General features: G+C 46.3%; 1 protein-coding gene across 1 annotated transcript in view; it reads left to right on the top strand.

The window, feature by feature from the left end:
- Positions 1-17,422, top strand: part of GPD2 (glycerol-3-phosphate dehydrogenase 2) — a 368,081-nt gene that overhangs the window by 133,423 nt on the left and 217,236 nt on the right. Inside the window, exons 5-6 of the mRNA XM_063933701.1 lie at positions 9,504-9,601; positions 16,560-16,723. Coding sequence (XP_063789771.1) covers positions 9,504-9,601; positions 16,560-16,723 — 262 coding nt within the window. The remainder of the gene's footprint in view (positions 1-9,503; positions 9,602-16,559; positions 16,724-17,422) is intronic.

The raw sequence follows: 17,422 nt of genomic DNA, 5'->3' as shown, positions 1-17,422 counted from the left end.
CCCATGCCTACTTACGAATGCCTCTGCTCCGGGAAGTCATTGTTGTAATGCCGCTGCTGCTGTGGTAAGCTTCCCGGCACCAGCTGCGCTGCTTTCTAAACCCGGCAGCGCTGTGACTGCTAAGGATTACGCTGCTGGGTTCAGAGAGCAGCACGACTGGTCCCGGGAAGCTTACAGAGCAGCGGCGGCATTACAGCAATGACTCCCGAAGCAGCAGCATTTGTAAGTAGGCATGGGGTCTCTGTGTTACGGGTGGCGATAAGAAAGTATAGGTACAGAATAGGAGGTCTGGGTTACATAGCAGTCAGATGCTGCAATGTTCCCCGGAGCAGTAAGTAGGCATGGGGTCCCCCTGCTGGATCCGCCACTGTGTCATTTTCGGATGTGAGTGCTAGTCAACGGGTTTCTCTGCCACAGATACTGTAGTTGCCTCGGGTGCTGCCAGGATACAGTAGACCAAGATTGCATATATTGTTGAGTAAGTCTGCTGAGTGCCACATGTATGTATGTATGTATGTATGTATGTATCTATCTATCTATCTATCTATCTATCTATCTATCGATCGATAGATATATATAGATATATACACATACACATAAAATATTTCTATTGTATGTGTATATATATATATATATATATATATATATATATATATATATATATATATACATACACACACACACACACACACACACACACACACACACACACACACACACACGACTTGTATAGTGATATTAAAACTTATGTCATAAAATACCTATGGCATACTGCAAATTCCAACGTTTCAATTGCCCTTTATTACCGATTTTCCTCGGGACAATCGCTAATAAAGGGCATTTGAAATGCCGCAAGTCCTGTATGTATACAACGTGCTTCCGTGCATGAGCAGCGAGTGAACTGCAATTGTCAGTCACAACGAGGAATTCGTTGCAAAATGAGTGACAAAACTGTGTTTTGCGGTGATATTGGGGAGTGGTCGGCCAAACGCGGGGATGTCATGGCCGTTCATATGGCGTTTTCTGGGCGTGCATACATTATCTGTTGTGATCTTACTTGCTACTGGAGAGGCCTCTGTGTCCCAGGAGAGCTGCTCAGACTGTGCCTCTTCAGAGGCACTAAGAATCTGTGTGACAACCCAATTTGTGACAGTGGTACCGATGTATCAAATCTTACTGCATTTTTAGTGATCGTTATTGTTTATTCAAGATATTGTGTGTGCGGCCCTCAAATACTCACTGGAAAGTGTTAAGTGGCCCCCCAGCTGAAATAATTGCCCACCCCTGCTCTAGGACGTAAGAGAAAATAAGATTTTAAACCTACCGGTAAATCTTTTTCTCCTAGTTCGTAGAGGATGCTGGGCGCCCGTCCCAGTGCGGACATATTTCTGCAAGACTTGTATATAGTTATTGCTTACATAAGGGTTATGTTACAGTTTTGATCAGTCTCGGGCTGATGCTGTTTTGTTTCATACTGTTAACTGGTTGTGTATATTCCAGGTTATACGGTGTGGATGGTGTGGGCTGGTATGAATCTTGCCCTTAGATTAACAAAAATCCTTTCCTCGTACTGTCCGTCTCCTCTGGGCACAGTTTCTCTAACTGAGGTCTGGAGGAGGGGCACAGAGGGAGGAGCCAGTGCACACCCATCTAAAGTTCTTTATAGTGCCCATGTCTCCTGCGGAGCCCGTCTATACCCCATGGTCCTTGCGGAGTCCCCAGCATCCTCTACGGACTAGGAGAAAAAGATTTACCGGTAGGTTTAAAATCTTATTTTATCACAAAAATTTAAGACTGTGGTAAAGGAATTATAGAACAAAGACAAGAATAATGGCACCCTAGAGCATAGGTCTGCAAACTCTGTCCTCATTACCCCTCACAGTGCATGTTTTGCAGGTAACCCAGCAGGTGCACAGGTGTATTAATTACTCACAGACACATTTTAAAAGGTCCGCAGGTGGAGTTAATTATTTCACTTGCGATTCTGTGAGGAGACCTGGAAAACATGCACTGTGTGGGGTAATGAGGACCGAGTTTGCAGACCTATGCCCTAGAGCAATGTAAGTTCTCTAGCAGTTATACCCCTTTTTCACTAAAAACCTGTGTACGACCCGGGTAGTTGAACACGGTTTCAAGCCATGTCACAGCGGCATGAAACCCTGTTCACACTGCAGGCTGGACCTGGCTTAGTGGTGGATCTTCCCTCTCTCGGCGCTTGGAGATGACATCATCGGCTCTACATAGGCTTTTAATTAGACTCGGGTAACTCGTTTACACTGCAGCCTTACCCGTATCCGTCGCGGGTCAGATTCCTGGGTCACTGGACCCGGGATATATTAGACACAGTAATAACCTGGGCTATTGTAGCAGTGGAAAAGGTGTAGCGCAACAGCTTTCTAAAAGCAAAGACAACCCCTACAAGAGGTAAATGATATATAAAATCTTATAAGCCTCATATTAAATGGATACTAAAGAAATCTACAAATGGTTTCTCTGTCCCTTTAAGTACCAGTGTTTCATGTCTCAGTGTTATATTTAATATGCTCTGCTCGACTAAAAGCGAATAGAAGAAAATTGTTTTCTCCATGCCGAAAAGCTCTGTAACAAATTGAACGAGGGCTTCAGAGTCTTAAATCTTTATTAAACGGTAGCTAATTGTATTATTGACAAGTAAGCTGACAGCCTTATTGTCCCCTGATGGTATTCATTGGTTCATTTACTACATCTACAAGTCTGCCAAAGGCTGTGTGTTTTATGAATCAATTTAACTTGGATAGTAATGTTTTCTCCCTAGCTTTGCTGATGGGCAAGATAACACACTCCAACTCACAGGACTCTACAGTATTGTGCTAGTTATGGAGAGAATCAGCTCATTGAGATGGACATAACTGGGGAAAAGGGAACAGATTGTTAAGTATTACATCGCCCCCCCCCCCCCCAGCTAAAGACAACAACTCATATAGAATGCAGTAAATGTATAATGCCATTTTTTGCATCTTAAAAATAACTGCTATAATAAATAATTGTAGAACTCTAGATAGAGCATAATGTATGTGTGTGTGTGTATATATATATATATATATATATATATATATATATATATAAAAATACACATTTATTAATGCTATATGGGTTTAACGTTGACTCTCACTCCCATATATAAAATGACATTGATGTCTCTTGCAATAGCATAAGACAACTGCACTGCGTTATAAATGTTCATTCATACAGAGGTGTATAATTGTATTGCCCTTGAGTACAACGCAGAAGTGCTCTGCTCATTGGGGGTCATTCCGAGTTGATCGCTAGCTGCCGTTGTTCGCTGCATAGCGATCAGTGAAAAAAACGGCTAAGCTGCGCATGCGTATGCACCGCAATGCGCACCCTCATCGTACGGGTACGAAGTCCAGTGTGCTTTTGCACTGGTTCTAGCGACGATTTCAATCGCACAGCCGAACGCAAGGAGATTGACAGAAAGAGGGTGTTTATGGGTGTCAACTGACCGTTTTCTGGGAGTGTTTGGAAAAACGCAGGCGTGGCCTGGCGGGTATCTGACGTCATTTCCGTGTCACTTGTCGCAGCAATCATCGCACAGGATAAGTAACTACAGGGCTGGTCTTGTTTTGCTCAAAATGTGTTTGCAGGCGCACTGCTGCACAGGCGTTCGCACTCCTGCAAAGCAAAAATACACTCCCCCGTGGGCGGAGACTACGCGTTTGCACGGCTGCTAAAAACTGCTACCGAGCGATCAACTCGAAATGACCCCCATTGACTCTACAGGGCAGTTTTGTATCATGTCTAATATAGAAGTAAATATCTATTTCTCTAACGTCCTAGTGGATGCTGGGGACTCCGTCAGGACCATGGGGAATAGCGGGCTCCGCAGGAGACAGGGCACATCTAAAAAGCTTTTTAGGTCACATGGTGTGTACTGGCTCCTCCCCCTATGACCCTCCTCCAAGCCTCAGTTAGGTTTTTGTGCCCGTCCGAGAAGGGTGCAAACTGGATGGCTCTCTTAAGGAGCTGTTTAGTAAAGTTTTTTTTTAGGTTTCTAATCAGTGATTCCTGCTGGCGACAGGATCACTGCAACGAGGGACTTAGGGGAGAGACTTGCAACTCACCTGCGTGCAGGAGGATTGAAGTTTTAGGCTACTGGACACTGAGCTCCAGAGGGAGTCGGAACACAGGTCAGCCTGGGGTTCGTCCCGGAGCCGCGCCGCCGATCCCCCTTACAGACGCTGAAGAAAGACGGCGGAACGGAGGTCCGGAAACAGGCGGCAGAAGACTTCACAGTCTTCAGAGAGGTAGCGCACAGCACTGCAGCTGTGCGCCATTGTTGCTACACGGCTCACTGACACGGTCACGGAGGGTGCAGGGCGCTGCTGGGGGCGCCCTGGGCAGCAATATAAATACCTATTTGGCAAATAAATACATCACATATAGCCATTAAGGCTATATGTATGTATTTAACCCAGGCCAGTTTTCCTAATAACCGGGAGAAAAGCCCGCCGTGAAAGGGGCGGAGCTTATTCTCCTCAGCACTCAGCGCCATTTTCCTGACCAGCTCCGCTGGTGAGGAAGGCTCCCACTCTCCCCTGCACTACAGAAACAGGGTTAAAGAGAAGGGGGGCATAAATTGGCGATATAATTATATATTAAGAGCCCATATATAGAAACAACACCTTCTAGGGTTGTTATATACATTATGGCGCTTTTGGTGTGTGCTGGCAAACTCTCCCTCTGTCTCCCCAAAGGGCTAGTGGGTCCTGTCCTCTATCAGAGCATTCCCTGTATGTGTGTGCTGTAGGTCGGTACGTGTGTGTCGACATGTATGAGGAAAATGTTGGTGAGGAGACGGAGAAAATTGCCTGTAATGGTGATGTCACTCTCTAGGGAGTCGACACCAGAATGGATGGCTTACTTATGGAATTACGTGATAATGTCAACACGCTGCAAGCCGGTTGACGACATGAGACAGCCGGCGGACAAATTAGTATCGGTCCAGGCGTCTCAGACACCGTCAGGGGCTTGTAAAAACGCCCATTTACCTCAGTCGGTCGACAGACACTGACACGGACACTGACCCCAGTGTCGACGGTGAAGAAACAAACGTATTTTTCCTTTAGGGCCACAAGTTACATGTTAAGGGCAATGAAGGAGGTGTTACGTATTTCTGATACCACAAGTACCACAAATAAGGGTATTTTGTAGGGTGGGAATAAACTACTTGTAGTTTTGCCTGAATCAGATAAATTAAATGAAGTGTGTGATGATACGTGGGGTTTCTCCGACAGAAAGTTATGGGCGGTATACCCTTTTTCCCGCCAGTAGTAAGGGCGAGTTGGAAAACACACCTTAGGGTGGACAAGGCGCTCACACGCATATAAAAAACATGGCGTTACCGTTTCCAGATACGGCCGCCCTCAAGGAGCCAGCTGATAGGAAGCTGAAAAATATCATAACAGTATATACACACATACTGGTGTTATACTACGACCAGCAATCGCCTCAGCCTGGATGTGCAGCGCTGAGGGGGCTTGGTCGGATTTCCTGACTGAAAATTTTGATACCCTTGACAGGGACAGGATTTTATTGTCTATAGAGCATTTTAGGGATGCATTTCTATATATGTGTGATGCGCAGAGGCATATTTGCATTCTGGCATCAAAGAGTAAATGTGATGTACATATCTGCCAGACGAAGACACGACAGTGGTCAGGTGAGGCAGATTCCAGACGGCATATGGAAGTATTGCCGTATAAAGGGGCGGTCCATTGGACCTGGTGGCCATGGCAACAGCTGAAAAATCCACCTTTTGTTACCCCGAGTCACATATTGGCAGAAAAGGACACAGTCTTTTCAGTCTCAGTCCTTTCGTCCCCATACGGGCAGGCGGGCGAAGGCCAGTCATATCTGCCCAGGGGGAGAGGAAAGGGAAGAAGACTGCAGCAAGCAGCTCATTCCCAGGAACAGAAGCTCCTCACGGCTTCTGCCAAGTCCGCAGCATAACGCTGGGGCCGTACAAGCGGACTCAGGTGCGGTAGGGGGTCATCTCAAGAGTTTCAGCAACACTCGCAAGGGAACTCCGGGATCCTACATGTAATATCCCAGGTGTACATTGGAAATTCGAGACGTCTCCCCCTCACACAATTCACAGGCTGTATTCCCAGCAGGTGATAATCAAAGTACCCTTCTTACAACAAGGAAGGGGGTAGTATTCCACACTATATTGTGGTACTGAAGCCAACCGGCTCGGTGAGATCTGAAATATTTGAACACTTACATACAAGCGTTCAAATCAAGATGGAGTCACTCGGAGCAGTGATAGCGAACCAGGAAGAAGGGGACGATATGATGTCACTGGATATCAGGGACGTTTACCTACAGGTCCAAATTTGCCCTTCTCACCAAGGGTACTTCAGGTTCCTGGTACAGAACTGTCACTATCAGTTCAGACGCTGCCGTTTGGATGGTCCACGGCGCCCCGGGTCTTTACCAAGGTAATGGCCGGAATGATGATTTTTCTTAAAAGAAACATGGACGCTTTCCTGATAAGGGCAAGGTCCAGAGAACAGTTGGAGGTCGGAGTAGCACTATCTTAAGTAGTTCTACGACAGCACGAGTGGATTCTAAATATTCCAAAATCGCAGCTTTTTCCGACGACACGTCTACTGTTCCTAGGGAAGATTCTGGACACAGTCCAGAAAAACGTGTTTCTCCCAGTGGAGAAAACCAGGGAGTTATCCGAGCTAATCGGGATCCTCCTAAAACCAGGAAAAGTGTCAGTGCATCATTGCACAAGAGTCCTGGTAAAAATGGTGGCTTATTACGAAGCAATTCCATTCGGCAGATTTCCCGCAAGAACTCTTCAGTGGGATCTGCTGGACAAATGGTCCGGATCGCATCCTCAGATGCATCAGCGGATAACCCTATATCCAAGGAAAAGGGTGTCTCTCCTGTGGTGATTACAGAGTGCTCATCTTCTAGAGGGCCGCAGATTCGGCATTCAGGATTGGATGCCGGTGACCACGGAGGCCAGCCTGAGAGGCTGGGGAACAGTCACACAGGGAAAAAATTTCCAGGGAAGTGTGATTAAGTCTGGAGAATTCTCTCCGCATAAATAAGCTTAGAGCAAATTTATAATGCTCTAAACTTAGCTAGACCTCTGCTTCAAGGTCAGCCGGTATTGATCCAGTGGGATAACATCACGGCAGTCGCCCACGTAAACAGAAGGGCGGCACAAGAAGCAGGAGGGCAGTGAAAACTGCAAGGATTTTTCGCTAGGCGGAAAATCATGTGATAGCACTGTCAGCAGTGTTCTTTCCGGGAGTGGACGACTGGGAAGCAGACTTCCTCAGCAGGCATGACCTCCACCCGGGAGAGTGGAAACTTCATAGGGAAGTTTTTCAACATGATTGTGGACCGTTGGCAAAGACCAAAGGTGGACATGATGGCGTCCCGCCCGAACAAAAACGGGACAGGTATTCCGCCAGGTCATGAGACCTTCAGGCGATAGCTGTGGATGTTCTGGTAACACCGTGGGTGTACCAGTCTGTGTATGTGTTCCCTCCTCTGTTTCTCATAACCAGGGTATTGAGAATTATAAGACATAGAGGAGTATGAACTATACTAGTGGCTCCGGATTGGCCAAGAGGGACTTGGTACCCGGAACTTCAAGAAATGCTCACAGAGGACTAAGGGCCTGGGGAGCTAAGAAGGGACTTGATTCAGCAAGTACCATGTCTATTCCAAGACTTACCGCGGCTGCGTTTGACGGCATGGCGGTTGAATGCCGGATCCTGAGGGGAAAAGGCATTCCATAAGAGGTCATACCTACCCTGGTCAAAGCCAGGAAGGAGGTGACCGCACAACGTCATCACCACATGTGGTGAAAATATGTTGCGTGGGTGAGGCCAGGAAGGCTCCACGACGGAAATTCAACTAGGTCGATTTCTACACTTCCTGAAAACAGGAGTGTTTTGGACCTCAAATTGGGGTTCATTAACATTTAAATTTCGGCCCTGTAGATTTTCTTCCAGAAAGAATTGACTTCAGTTCCTGAAGTCCAGATTGTAAAGGATGTATTGCATATACAGCTTTTTTGTGCCCCTAGGGGCACCGTGAGATCTCAACATAGTGTTGGGATTTCTTAAAATCATATTGGTTTGAACCGCTCAAATCTGTGGATTTGAAATATCTCACATGGAAAGTGACCATGCTGTTGACAAATATCTCACATGGGAAGTGACCATGTTGTTAGCCCTGGCCTCGGCCAGGCGATTGTCAGAATGGGCGGCTTTGTCTTACAAAAGCCCATATTAAAATTTTCCATTTGAACAGGACAGAACTGGGACTCGTCTCCAGTTTCTTCATGAAGGGGTGTCAGCGTTTTCACCTGAAACAACCTCTTGTGGTGCCTGCGGCTACTAGGGACTTGGAGGACTCCAAGTTACTAGACGTGGTCAGGGCCCTAAAAATATATATATATATATATATAGTTAGGACGGCTGGAGTCAGAAAGTCTGACTTGCTGTTTATACTGTATACACCCAACAAGCTGGGTGCTCATGCTTCTAAGCAGTCTATTGCACGCTGGATTTGTAGTACAATTCAGCTTGCACATTCTGTGGCAGGCCTGCCACAGACGAAATATGTAGATGCCCATTCCACAAGGAAGGTGGGCTCATCCTGGGCGGCTGCCCGAGGAGTCTCGGCATTACAACTTTGCCGAGCAGCTACGTGGTCAGGGGAGAACACGTTTGTAAAATTTTACAAATTTTGATACTCTGGCTAAGGAGGACCTGGAGTTCTCTCATTCGGTGCTGCAGAGTCATCCGCACTCTCCCGCCCGTTTGGGAGCTTTGGTATAATCCCCATGGTCCTGACGGAGTCCCCAGCATCCACTAGGACGTTAGAGAAAATAAGAATTTACTTACCGATAATTCTATTTCTCGTAGTCCGTAGTGGATGCTGGGCGCCCATCCCAAGTGCGGATTGTCTGCAATGCTTGTACATAGTTATTGTTACAAAAATCGGGTTATTACTATTGTTGTGAGCCATCTTTTCGGAGGCTACTTCGTTTTGTTATCATACTGTTAACTGGGTTCAGATCACAAGTTGTACGGTGTGATTGGTGTGGCTGGTATGAGTCTTACCCGGGATTCAAGATCCTTCCTTATTGTGTACGCTCGTCCGGGCACAGTACCTAACTGAGGCTTGGAGGAGGGTCATAGGGGGAGGAGCCAGTACACACCATGTGACCTAAAAAGCTTTTTAGATGTGCCCTGTCTCCTGCGGAGCCCGCTATTCCCCATGGTCCTGACGGAGTCCCCAGCATCCACTACGGACTACGAGAAATAGAATTATCGGTAAGTAAATTCTTATTTTTTTACAATTGGTTACAACATATTGTACACATATGACAATTTGAATAACAACTACATTATAATCGTTCTTTGAGTTTTGTTTTGTATTCACAATTTGGCCCAATTATCTCTTTGCAGTATAAACTGGTGAAAGAAGCTCTTCACGAACGTGCCAATCTATTGGAGATTGCTCCGCATTTATCTGCACCTTTGCCTATTATGCTGCCAGTTTACAAGTAAGATGGTACTTTCTTCTGTATTTAAAGGCATTTTCCATGTGGTAAAGTTCTATGTTCACCAGTGCACGGAGGGATCAGACAGAGACATCTTCAAATCTGACAAATTATTTTACAAGTGCACAGTCAACTAATCTGAGGATGGTAATCATTTCATGCTATGTGCTTGGGTTGCTTCCCTCCTCCAGTTCATACAGAGCCCTGCTGCAGAAGAGGTTCTTGTGGTTTGTAACCCTGATGAACAGGAGATGTTATGAATACCAGGGGAGGGATCCCACCAAAGTATGGGAAAAAGGTTGTTGAAAAGAAAAGTAGTTTATAGTTTACAATGTCAGTTTCCAACCGCAGAGTCCCTCCCCACTGCCTCATAGGTATGACCATCATGGGTAGCAGAAAAGTGAGGATGCATCCAGTGTGCTACTGTGTAATGCTGATTAAGTAATCACACAAAAACCTCTCTTTAACTATTTGAATATTGATGTAATAGTGCATAGGTTCTCAAACTCGGTCCTCAGGACCCCCACACAGTGCATGTTTTGTAGGTAACCCAGCAAGTGCACAGGTGTATTAATTACTTACTGACACATTTTAAAAGGTCCACAGGTGGAGCTAATTATTTCACTTGTGATTCTGTGAGGAGACCTGGAAAACATGCACTGTGTGGGGTCCTGAGGACTGAGTTTAAGAACCTGTGTAATAGTGTATGAGCGGCTTCTTCTCAGAACCTCTCTACTATATTGTGTGGTTTGTAGTGGCAGTACGTAGGTGAGGGATAATATGGCTATTAAAGGGCCATTATCTTAAAATGAACTACAATATTCACAAATAATATTGATAGATCAGTATGTTTTCTCTAATGTCCTAGTGGATACTGGGAATTGAAGATTACCATGGGATATAAATCAGGTCCACTGGAGCCTAGCACTTTAAGAAATTAATAGTGTGTGCTGGCTCCTCCCCTCTATGCCCCTCCTAGCAGACTCGGTTTAGAAAAATGTGCACAAGGAGCCGGGTGCATTCTGTTGCTCTCCAGAGAGTTTTCTTCAGAAATGTATTTTAGTTTATTATTTTCAGACAGCACTGGTTGGCAACCATTCTGCCTGCGTCGTGAGATTTAGGGAGGAGGGGGACCGAACCAACTTCCTTAGAGTTAATGGCTCGTATACCCGCTGACAGGACACTGAGCTCCTGAGGTGATGTTCTCATAACCCTCGGGTTTTAGCCCACGCCGGCAGCATGCCGCCACCCCTAACAGATGCCGAAGACGCGGTTCGGTGAGTTATACGCCATGGTCCCGGTTAGCTGGTCCCCAGCGCAAGTGGCGGCATGAAGGGACAGTGATCACCCAGCTACAGGCTGTGTTGCCCACTGAGTACCCACACTGGCGATTACATAAAAAAAGGGGTTCCACACTCATTTTTTTTTATTATATCGAGGAGATTCCATTATAAATAACTTAGAGAGACCGCGCGCCATTAAGGGGGCGGGGCTTCTGGGAGAGCGGGACCAGAGGCTCTGAGGCGCCATTTCCTGCTGCTGCAGCTGCCGTACAGTCTGCATGCGGGCTGCTTCTTCACAGGACCCATTGTATCACCAACGATAACTGGTACCAGGGGGTTATAGTGAAGGGGGGAGCGCATTATCAGCGGTTTCACTGCTGTGAAGTAAATTACACACACTATATATACCCGGAGGGGCACTGCTCTGCCTGAGGTATCATGTGCTGGTCCAACCTTCTCTCTGTGTCACTCCATTCAGGGTTGTCTAGAATAAGTGTGCTGTCTCTATAATACTGCTTTGTGTTTTTCTCTCTTAACTACTAATAAGTCTGTGTATGCTGCATGCAAGGCTAGGTTTACACCTTCCTGACAAGGATCTATAATGTGTACCCATTGTTCACTACCTTGACAGGGTAGTGATGGGAAGAAACCTGAGTGGATGGATTGCTTTAAAAATTATTACAAACATAAATTCAGAGTTAGCCATGGCTAAACAAGAGAGGCAAACCCTGAAACAGTCAATCGACACATTCAGGTTAACCAATACTGACCACAGACAGGCTCCTCAGCCCCCCTGTTGGTCTCTCATAAACGCACTCTCCCACAAATATTGCTGTCTGGCTCTGATTCTGAATTACCAGAATTAGATGAGGATGCATTAGGGGCGGACGAGGATAACCTGTCCCTGTTGCTATTAGGGAGGTTCTCAATATTCCTGATAAGGAAGCAGAACCTACAGAGGAATTTCATTTTAACGTAAAACCAAAATCCTCTGCAACTTTTCCAGTTTCTAAGGAATTAGATTCTCTGTCAAAGGCTGCGTTGTTAAATCCTGAAAAAACTTTGTCACTCCTAAACGAATACTAAATTCCTTCCCGTTTCCTGTAGAGGATAGGAAAATCTGAGAAAACCCTCCGACAGTGGATACGTCTGTGTCCAGGCTGTCACGTAAAATTGTACTACCTGTACCTGGGGCCATTTCTCTCAAAGAGCCTGCTGATTGCAAAATGGAGACCACTCTTAAGTCTATTTATTCTGCAGCAGGTGTAGCACAACACCCTACTGTAGTGTGCGGCTGGATTTCCAGAGACATGGTCAAATGGTCTGATCTTATTTTAAAAGGGTTGCATACACTACCTCAGGAGGAGATAGTTACACTACTTCAACATATCCAAGATGCTGCAAACTTCATGAGTGAGGTTGTTAAGGAACTGTGTATCATTAACGGACGTACCTCGGCTATGGCGGTATCGGCTCGCAGAGCCCTGTGTCTGCGACAGTGGTCAGCGACAGTGGTCAGCAGACGCTGAGTCTAAGAAAGGGGTAAAAAACCTTCCTTTTACAGGTGATGCCTTGTTTTGGGAAGAACTGAACAAGTGGATATCTCATGCGACTGCAGGTAAATCTACATATCTGCCATCTGATGCGCCACCTGCTAGACGTCCCTATTCTGGGCCCTCTCTGCAGTCCTTTCGTGTGGCCAGATTTAGAGGCAGAGCCACATGTGCCTCCAATGCTGTTAGAGGAACTCGCGGTAAGGCCCGTAAACCAGCGGCTGCTGGAACATGGGACCAGGCCTCCGGATCCTCTTCCACAAAGCTGTCCGCATGACGGATGGCCCCAGCAGCAAGGTGATTTTCAGGTAGGTGCTCGCCTTCAACACTTCGCCCACATATGGGCAGGATCCTGCCGGGATCCTTGGGTCAGGGATCTCGTATCCCAAGGGTACCGACTGAAATTCCAGGAACTCCCTCCTCTCAGATTCTTCAGGTCGGGCTTACCAACTTCACCTATAGCAAGGGTTACCTTGCAAGAGGCAGTTCAAAAACTGTTTTCAGCAGGAGTTATTGTTCCAGTACCTCCTCAACTCCACACAAAGGGGTTTTATTCAAGCCTCTTTGTAGTCTCGAAACTGGATGGCTCTGTACAGCCAATCCTGAACCTCAAATCCCTGAACCCTTCTCTTCGAGTGTTCAAATTCAGGATGGAATCACTGAGAGCAGTGATAGCAAGTCTGGAGGAGGGGGAGTTCCTGGTATCCCTGGATATCAAGAATGCATACCTACATATCCCAATATGGTCACCTCATCAGGCGTTCCTACGGTTCGCTATACTGGACCAACACTTCCAGTTTCAGGCCTTATCCTTTGGTCTCCCCACAGCCCCAAGGGTTATTCACAAAAGTCATTTCAGAGATGATGCTGCAATTTCGTATGATGGGTGTCAACATAATCCTGTACCTGGACGATCTCCTGATAAAGGCTATGTCCCGGGAACAACTGCTGCGCAGCTTCAACTTGATTACTTGTCTGCTTACAGATCATGGATGGGTTTCATTTTCAAGAAATCTCACCTGTAACCATTGCAGAGAATTCAGTTCCTGGGAATGATCCTGGATACGGTGTCTCAGAAGGTTTACCTTCCATTGGACAAGGCCTTGACAATTCAGTCTATGGTTCACTTGGTTTTAAAACCACGCAGGATCTGAATTCATCTTTACATTCGCTTGCTGGGCAAGATGGTAGCCTCTTAAGAGGCGATACAGTACGGCAGGTTTCATGCATGCCCATTCCAACTGGATCTGTTGAACAAATGGTCGGGTTCTCACCTGCACATGCATCAGACTATAACTGTCATTGAAAGCAAGGATATCACTACTATGGTGGCTATAAGTCTCCCATCTGTTGGAGGCTCGGCGTTTCAATATCCAGTCTTGGACTCTGTTAACAACGGCTGCCAGCCTCTGGGGTTGGGGGGCTGTGAACCGGGGGGCGCAGTTCCAGGGGAAATGGTTGTGTCAGGAATCTGCACTTTCAGTCAACATCCTGGAACTCGTAGCAATTTGCAATGCTCTCCTGCAAGCCCCATACCTTCTTCGGAATCAGGCCATCCAGGTGCAGTCGGACAACGCCACGGCAGTGGCGTACATCAATCGACAGGGAGGAACAAGAAGCAGGGCTGTAATGTGAGAGGTGTCAAGAATACTTCGGAAGCGAATGCAAGGACCATCTCCATACACATTCCAGGAGTGGACAACTGGGAAGCGGACTTCCTCAGCAGGCACGACCTCCATCCGGGGGAATGGGGCCTTCACCCTCGGGTGTTTCAACAACTGATTCACCAGTGGGGCTATCCGCAAATAGACCTGATGGCTTCTCGTCTTAACAAGAAGCTCCGTCGTTGCTGCTCTAGAACGAGGGATCCACAAGCGATAGCGGTAGATGCTCTGTTGACACAATGGACTTACCAGTTTGTGTACCTGTTTCTTCTCATTCCAAGAGTTTAAAAAAAAAATCAAAAAGGAAAGAGTTCAGGCAATTCTGGTTACCCCAGATTGGCCTTGACGGGCCTGGAATGCGGACCTCCTGACTCTGGCTCAGGAGTAACCGTGCTCTCTGTGCTATGCAAGGACCTTCTTCAACAAGGACTGTTTGTCTATCCAGACTTACAGCAGCTACGTTTAACGGCTTGGAAGTTGAAAGGGAGATTTTAACTAGAAAGGGACTCCTATCCAAGGTTATTTCCACTATGGTCCAGGCCCGTAAGGTGGTTACAGCCAAACATTACCACCATATTTGGAAGAAATATGTACTTGGTGCGAGGGTAGAAAATATTCCCCTGTGGAATTTCGTCTGGGCCGCTTTCTACTGTTCCTGCAAGCAGGCGTGGATAAGGGCCTAAGATTAGGCTCCGTCAAGGTTCAGATTTTGGCTCTCTCCATCTTCTTCCAGAAACAACTGGCGGTACTTCCAGAAGTACAGACTTTTCTAAAGGTCCCTCCCACGGCTCCGTGGGACCTCAAAGTGGTCTAGACCTTTCTCCAGTCGGATTGGTTTGAACCCTTACATAGGGTAGACTTGAAGTACCTATCGTGGGAGACAGTTATGTTACTGGCCTTAGCTTCTGGTCGACAGGTGTCGGAATTGGGGACCTTATCCTATAAGAGTCCATACTTGATATTTCATGAGGATAGGGCAGAGCTCAGGACTCGCCCACACTTTTTGCTGAAGCTTGTGTCGGTCTTTCATGTGAATCAACCAATTGTGGTACCAGTGTTATCCGATACTTCTATTGCTCCAAAGTCCCTGGATGTGGTTAGGGCTTTGAATGTCTACATCAAAAGGACTGCTCATCACAGGAAGTCTGATTCGCTTTTTGCCCTTTATGATGCTACTAAGATTGGTCGCCTTGCCTCTAAGCAGTCCATTGCTAGGTGGCTCAGGTTAACTATTCAACAAGCCTATACTTCAGCAGCTCTACCGCTGCCGAGTTCTATTCAGGCCCACTCCACAAGGTTGGTGGGTTCTTCTTGGGCGGCTGCCCGGGGTTTCTCTGCCTTATAGTTGTGACGGGCAGCTACTTGGTCTTGTTCGAACGCGTTCGTAAAGTTCTACAAGTTCGACACCTTGACCAAGGATGACCTTCAGTTTGGTCAGGTGGTTTTGTAGGGGTCACAGCACTCTCCCACCCGTTCTGGGAGCTTTGGGACGTCCCCATGGTAATCTTCAATTCCCAGTATCCACTAGGACGTTAGAGAAAAGGGAAATGTAATACCTACCGGTAATTCCTTTTCTTATAGTCCGTAGTGGATACTGGGCGCCCGCCTCAGTGCTTCGTTTCCTGCTTACCTGGTTGTAAGTGTCCTTGGTTGGGTTTGCTGTTGCTTTCCCTGTTCCATGTTTGGTTAGCGTTGCTATCCTTTTTTTGTTAGTGTTGCTTTCCACTATTTTGGTTAGCTCTGCTATCTTGTTATTGTGTGTGTTAGTTCGTTACCTCACCGCTTTTTGTGTTATATCCTTCACTCAAAGTTTGTCCTTCTCCTCCGGCACAGTTTTCCTAGACTGAGTCTGCTAGGAGGGGCATAGAGGGGAGGAGCCAGCACACACTATTTCTTAAAGTGCCAGGCTCCAGTGGACACGATCTGAACCCCATGGTAATCTTCAATTCCCAGTATCCACTACGGATTGTGAGAAAAGGAATTACCGGCATCTGGACTCCAGGCTGCACAGGAGATCTTGCGTGATTTGCGAGATCTCGCGCATGCGCAGTGGAGCCTGCCGGGCTGGGAGGCACAGCGCATCAGTACTGAGCTGATGCGCTGTGTGCTCTACTGGTATCGCTGGAGGGAGGAGTTTACACTCCTCTCGCTTCGGCAGACAATATGTTTGTACATCTTGTCGGAGTGGCTTCCTGCTTCGCCTTGGTAATGAGGCGAAGCAGGAAGTGTTATAGCGGCACAATCCCATTTACCCCTGTGTATGAAAAACTACAGTTAGGAGCTAATTGGTTGGTACTTTCTCTCTCTTCACTTTAACTCTCTCCAAGCTTTGATAAATACCCCACCAAGTTTCATCACCTGTAAAACTGGAAAGTTTTAAAAAGAGGTATTTGATATAAATTTTAAATGTTAACATTTTTTAAAACTTTTTCATGATTTTTTTTTTTTTTTTTTAAATTAGGTGGTGGCAGTTGCCTTACTATTGGGTCGGCATAAAGGCTTACGATCTTGTTGCTGGCAGTCAGTGCCTAAAAAGCAGTTATGTCCTGAGCAAGTCCAAAGCCTTAGAATTGTTCCCGATGCTGCAGAAAGACAGACTTGTGGGGGCAATTGTCTATTATGATGGTATGTTTTCTTATCTACTATAATATAGTGCTGTGTCTAACGATTAGTGGGAAAGGAAAGTGTATAGATCTCATTCACAAAACATTTGGTGAAAAAAATGGTGATTCAATCCACAAACCTTTAAAAAAATTTTTTGGGGCCGATTCAGTTGTGTTTAGGTGCACATGTACATTGCACATTTAACGCCTAAACAGACCGTACTCCCTGCTGTGGGCATCCAAACTCCTGTTTGGATGCCCAAAGTGCCGAGTTTGAGCACATTTTTTCTCGTACCTCTTGCTCCATTTTGCGCCCCCTGGTGGTAGCCGTGGGGTAAAACAATTGAATCGGCCCCTTTTTGTTTTTTTGGGTTTTTTTTTTTCCGTAATGGTCTCCAAGTTTAATGGAAAATTATGCCATTATTTAATCAATGCTAGCATTATTTAGTTGAACCACCTGAAGGACCACCAAGCCCCCAAATTAAAATTTTCAGATCTGGACCTTGAAAATAACATACATCAATGTTTTTCCCAACCACGTTTCTCAAGGCAAACTACCAGTCCAGGTTTAAAGGATAGCCAAACTTGAGCACAGGTGACTTATTGGCACCTTGGTTATTTTTATTTAACCATCTGTGTTTAAGCATAGATATTACTGAAACCTGAACTGTTAGTGTGGCTTGAGGACAGATGCTGGGAAACACTGCCATACATTGGTCCC

Source organism: Pseudophryne corroboree, chromosome 7 (assembly GCF_028390025.1).
Source record: "Pseudophryne corroboree isolate aPseCor3 chromosome 7, aPseCor3.hap2, whole genome shotgun sequence".
NCBI lineage: Eukaryota > Metazoa > Chordata > Amphibia > Anura > Myobatrachidae > Pseudophryne > Pseudophryne corroboree.
Note: the sequence above shows the minus strand (reverse complement) of the source record. Positions and strands in the feature narration are given on the sequence as shown.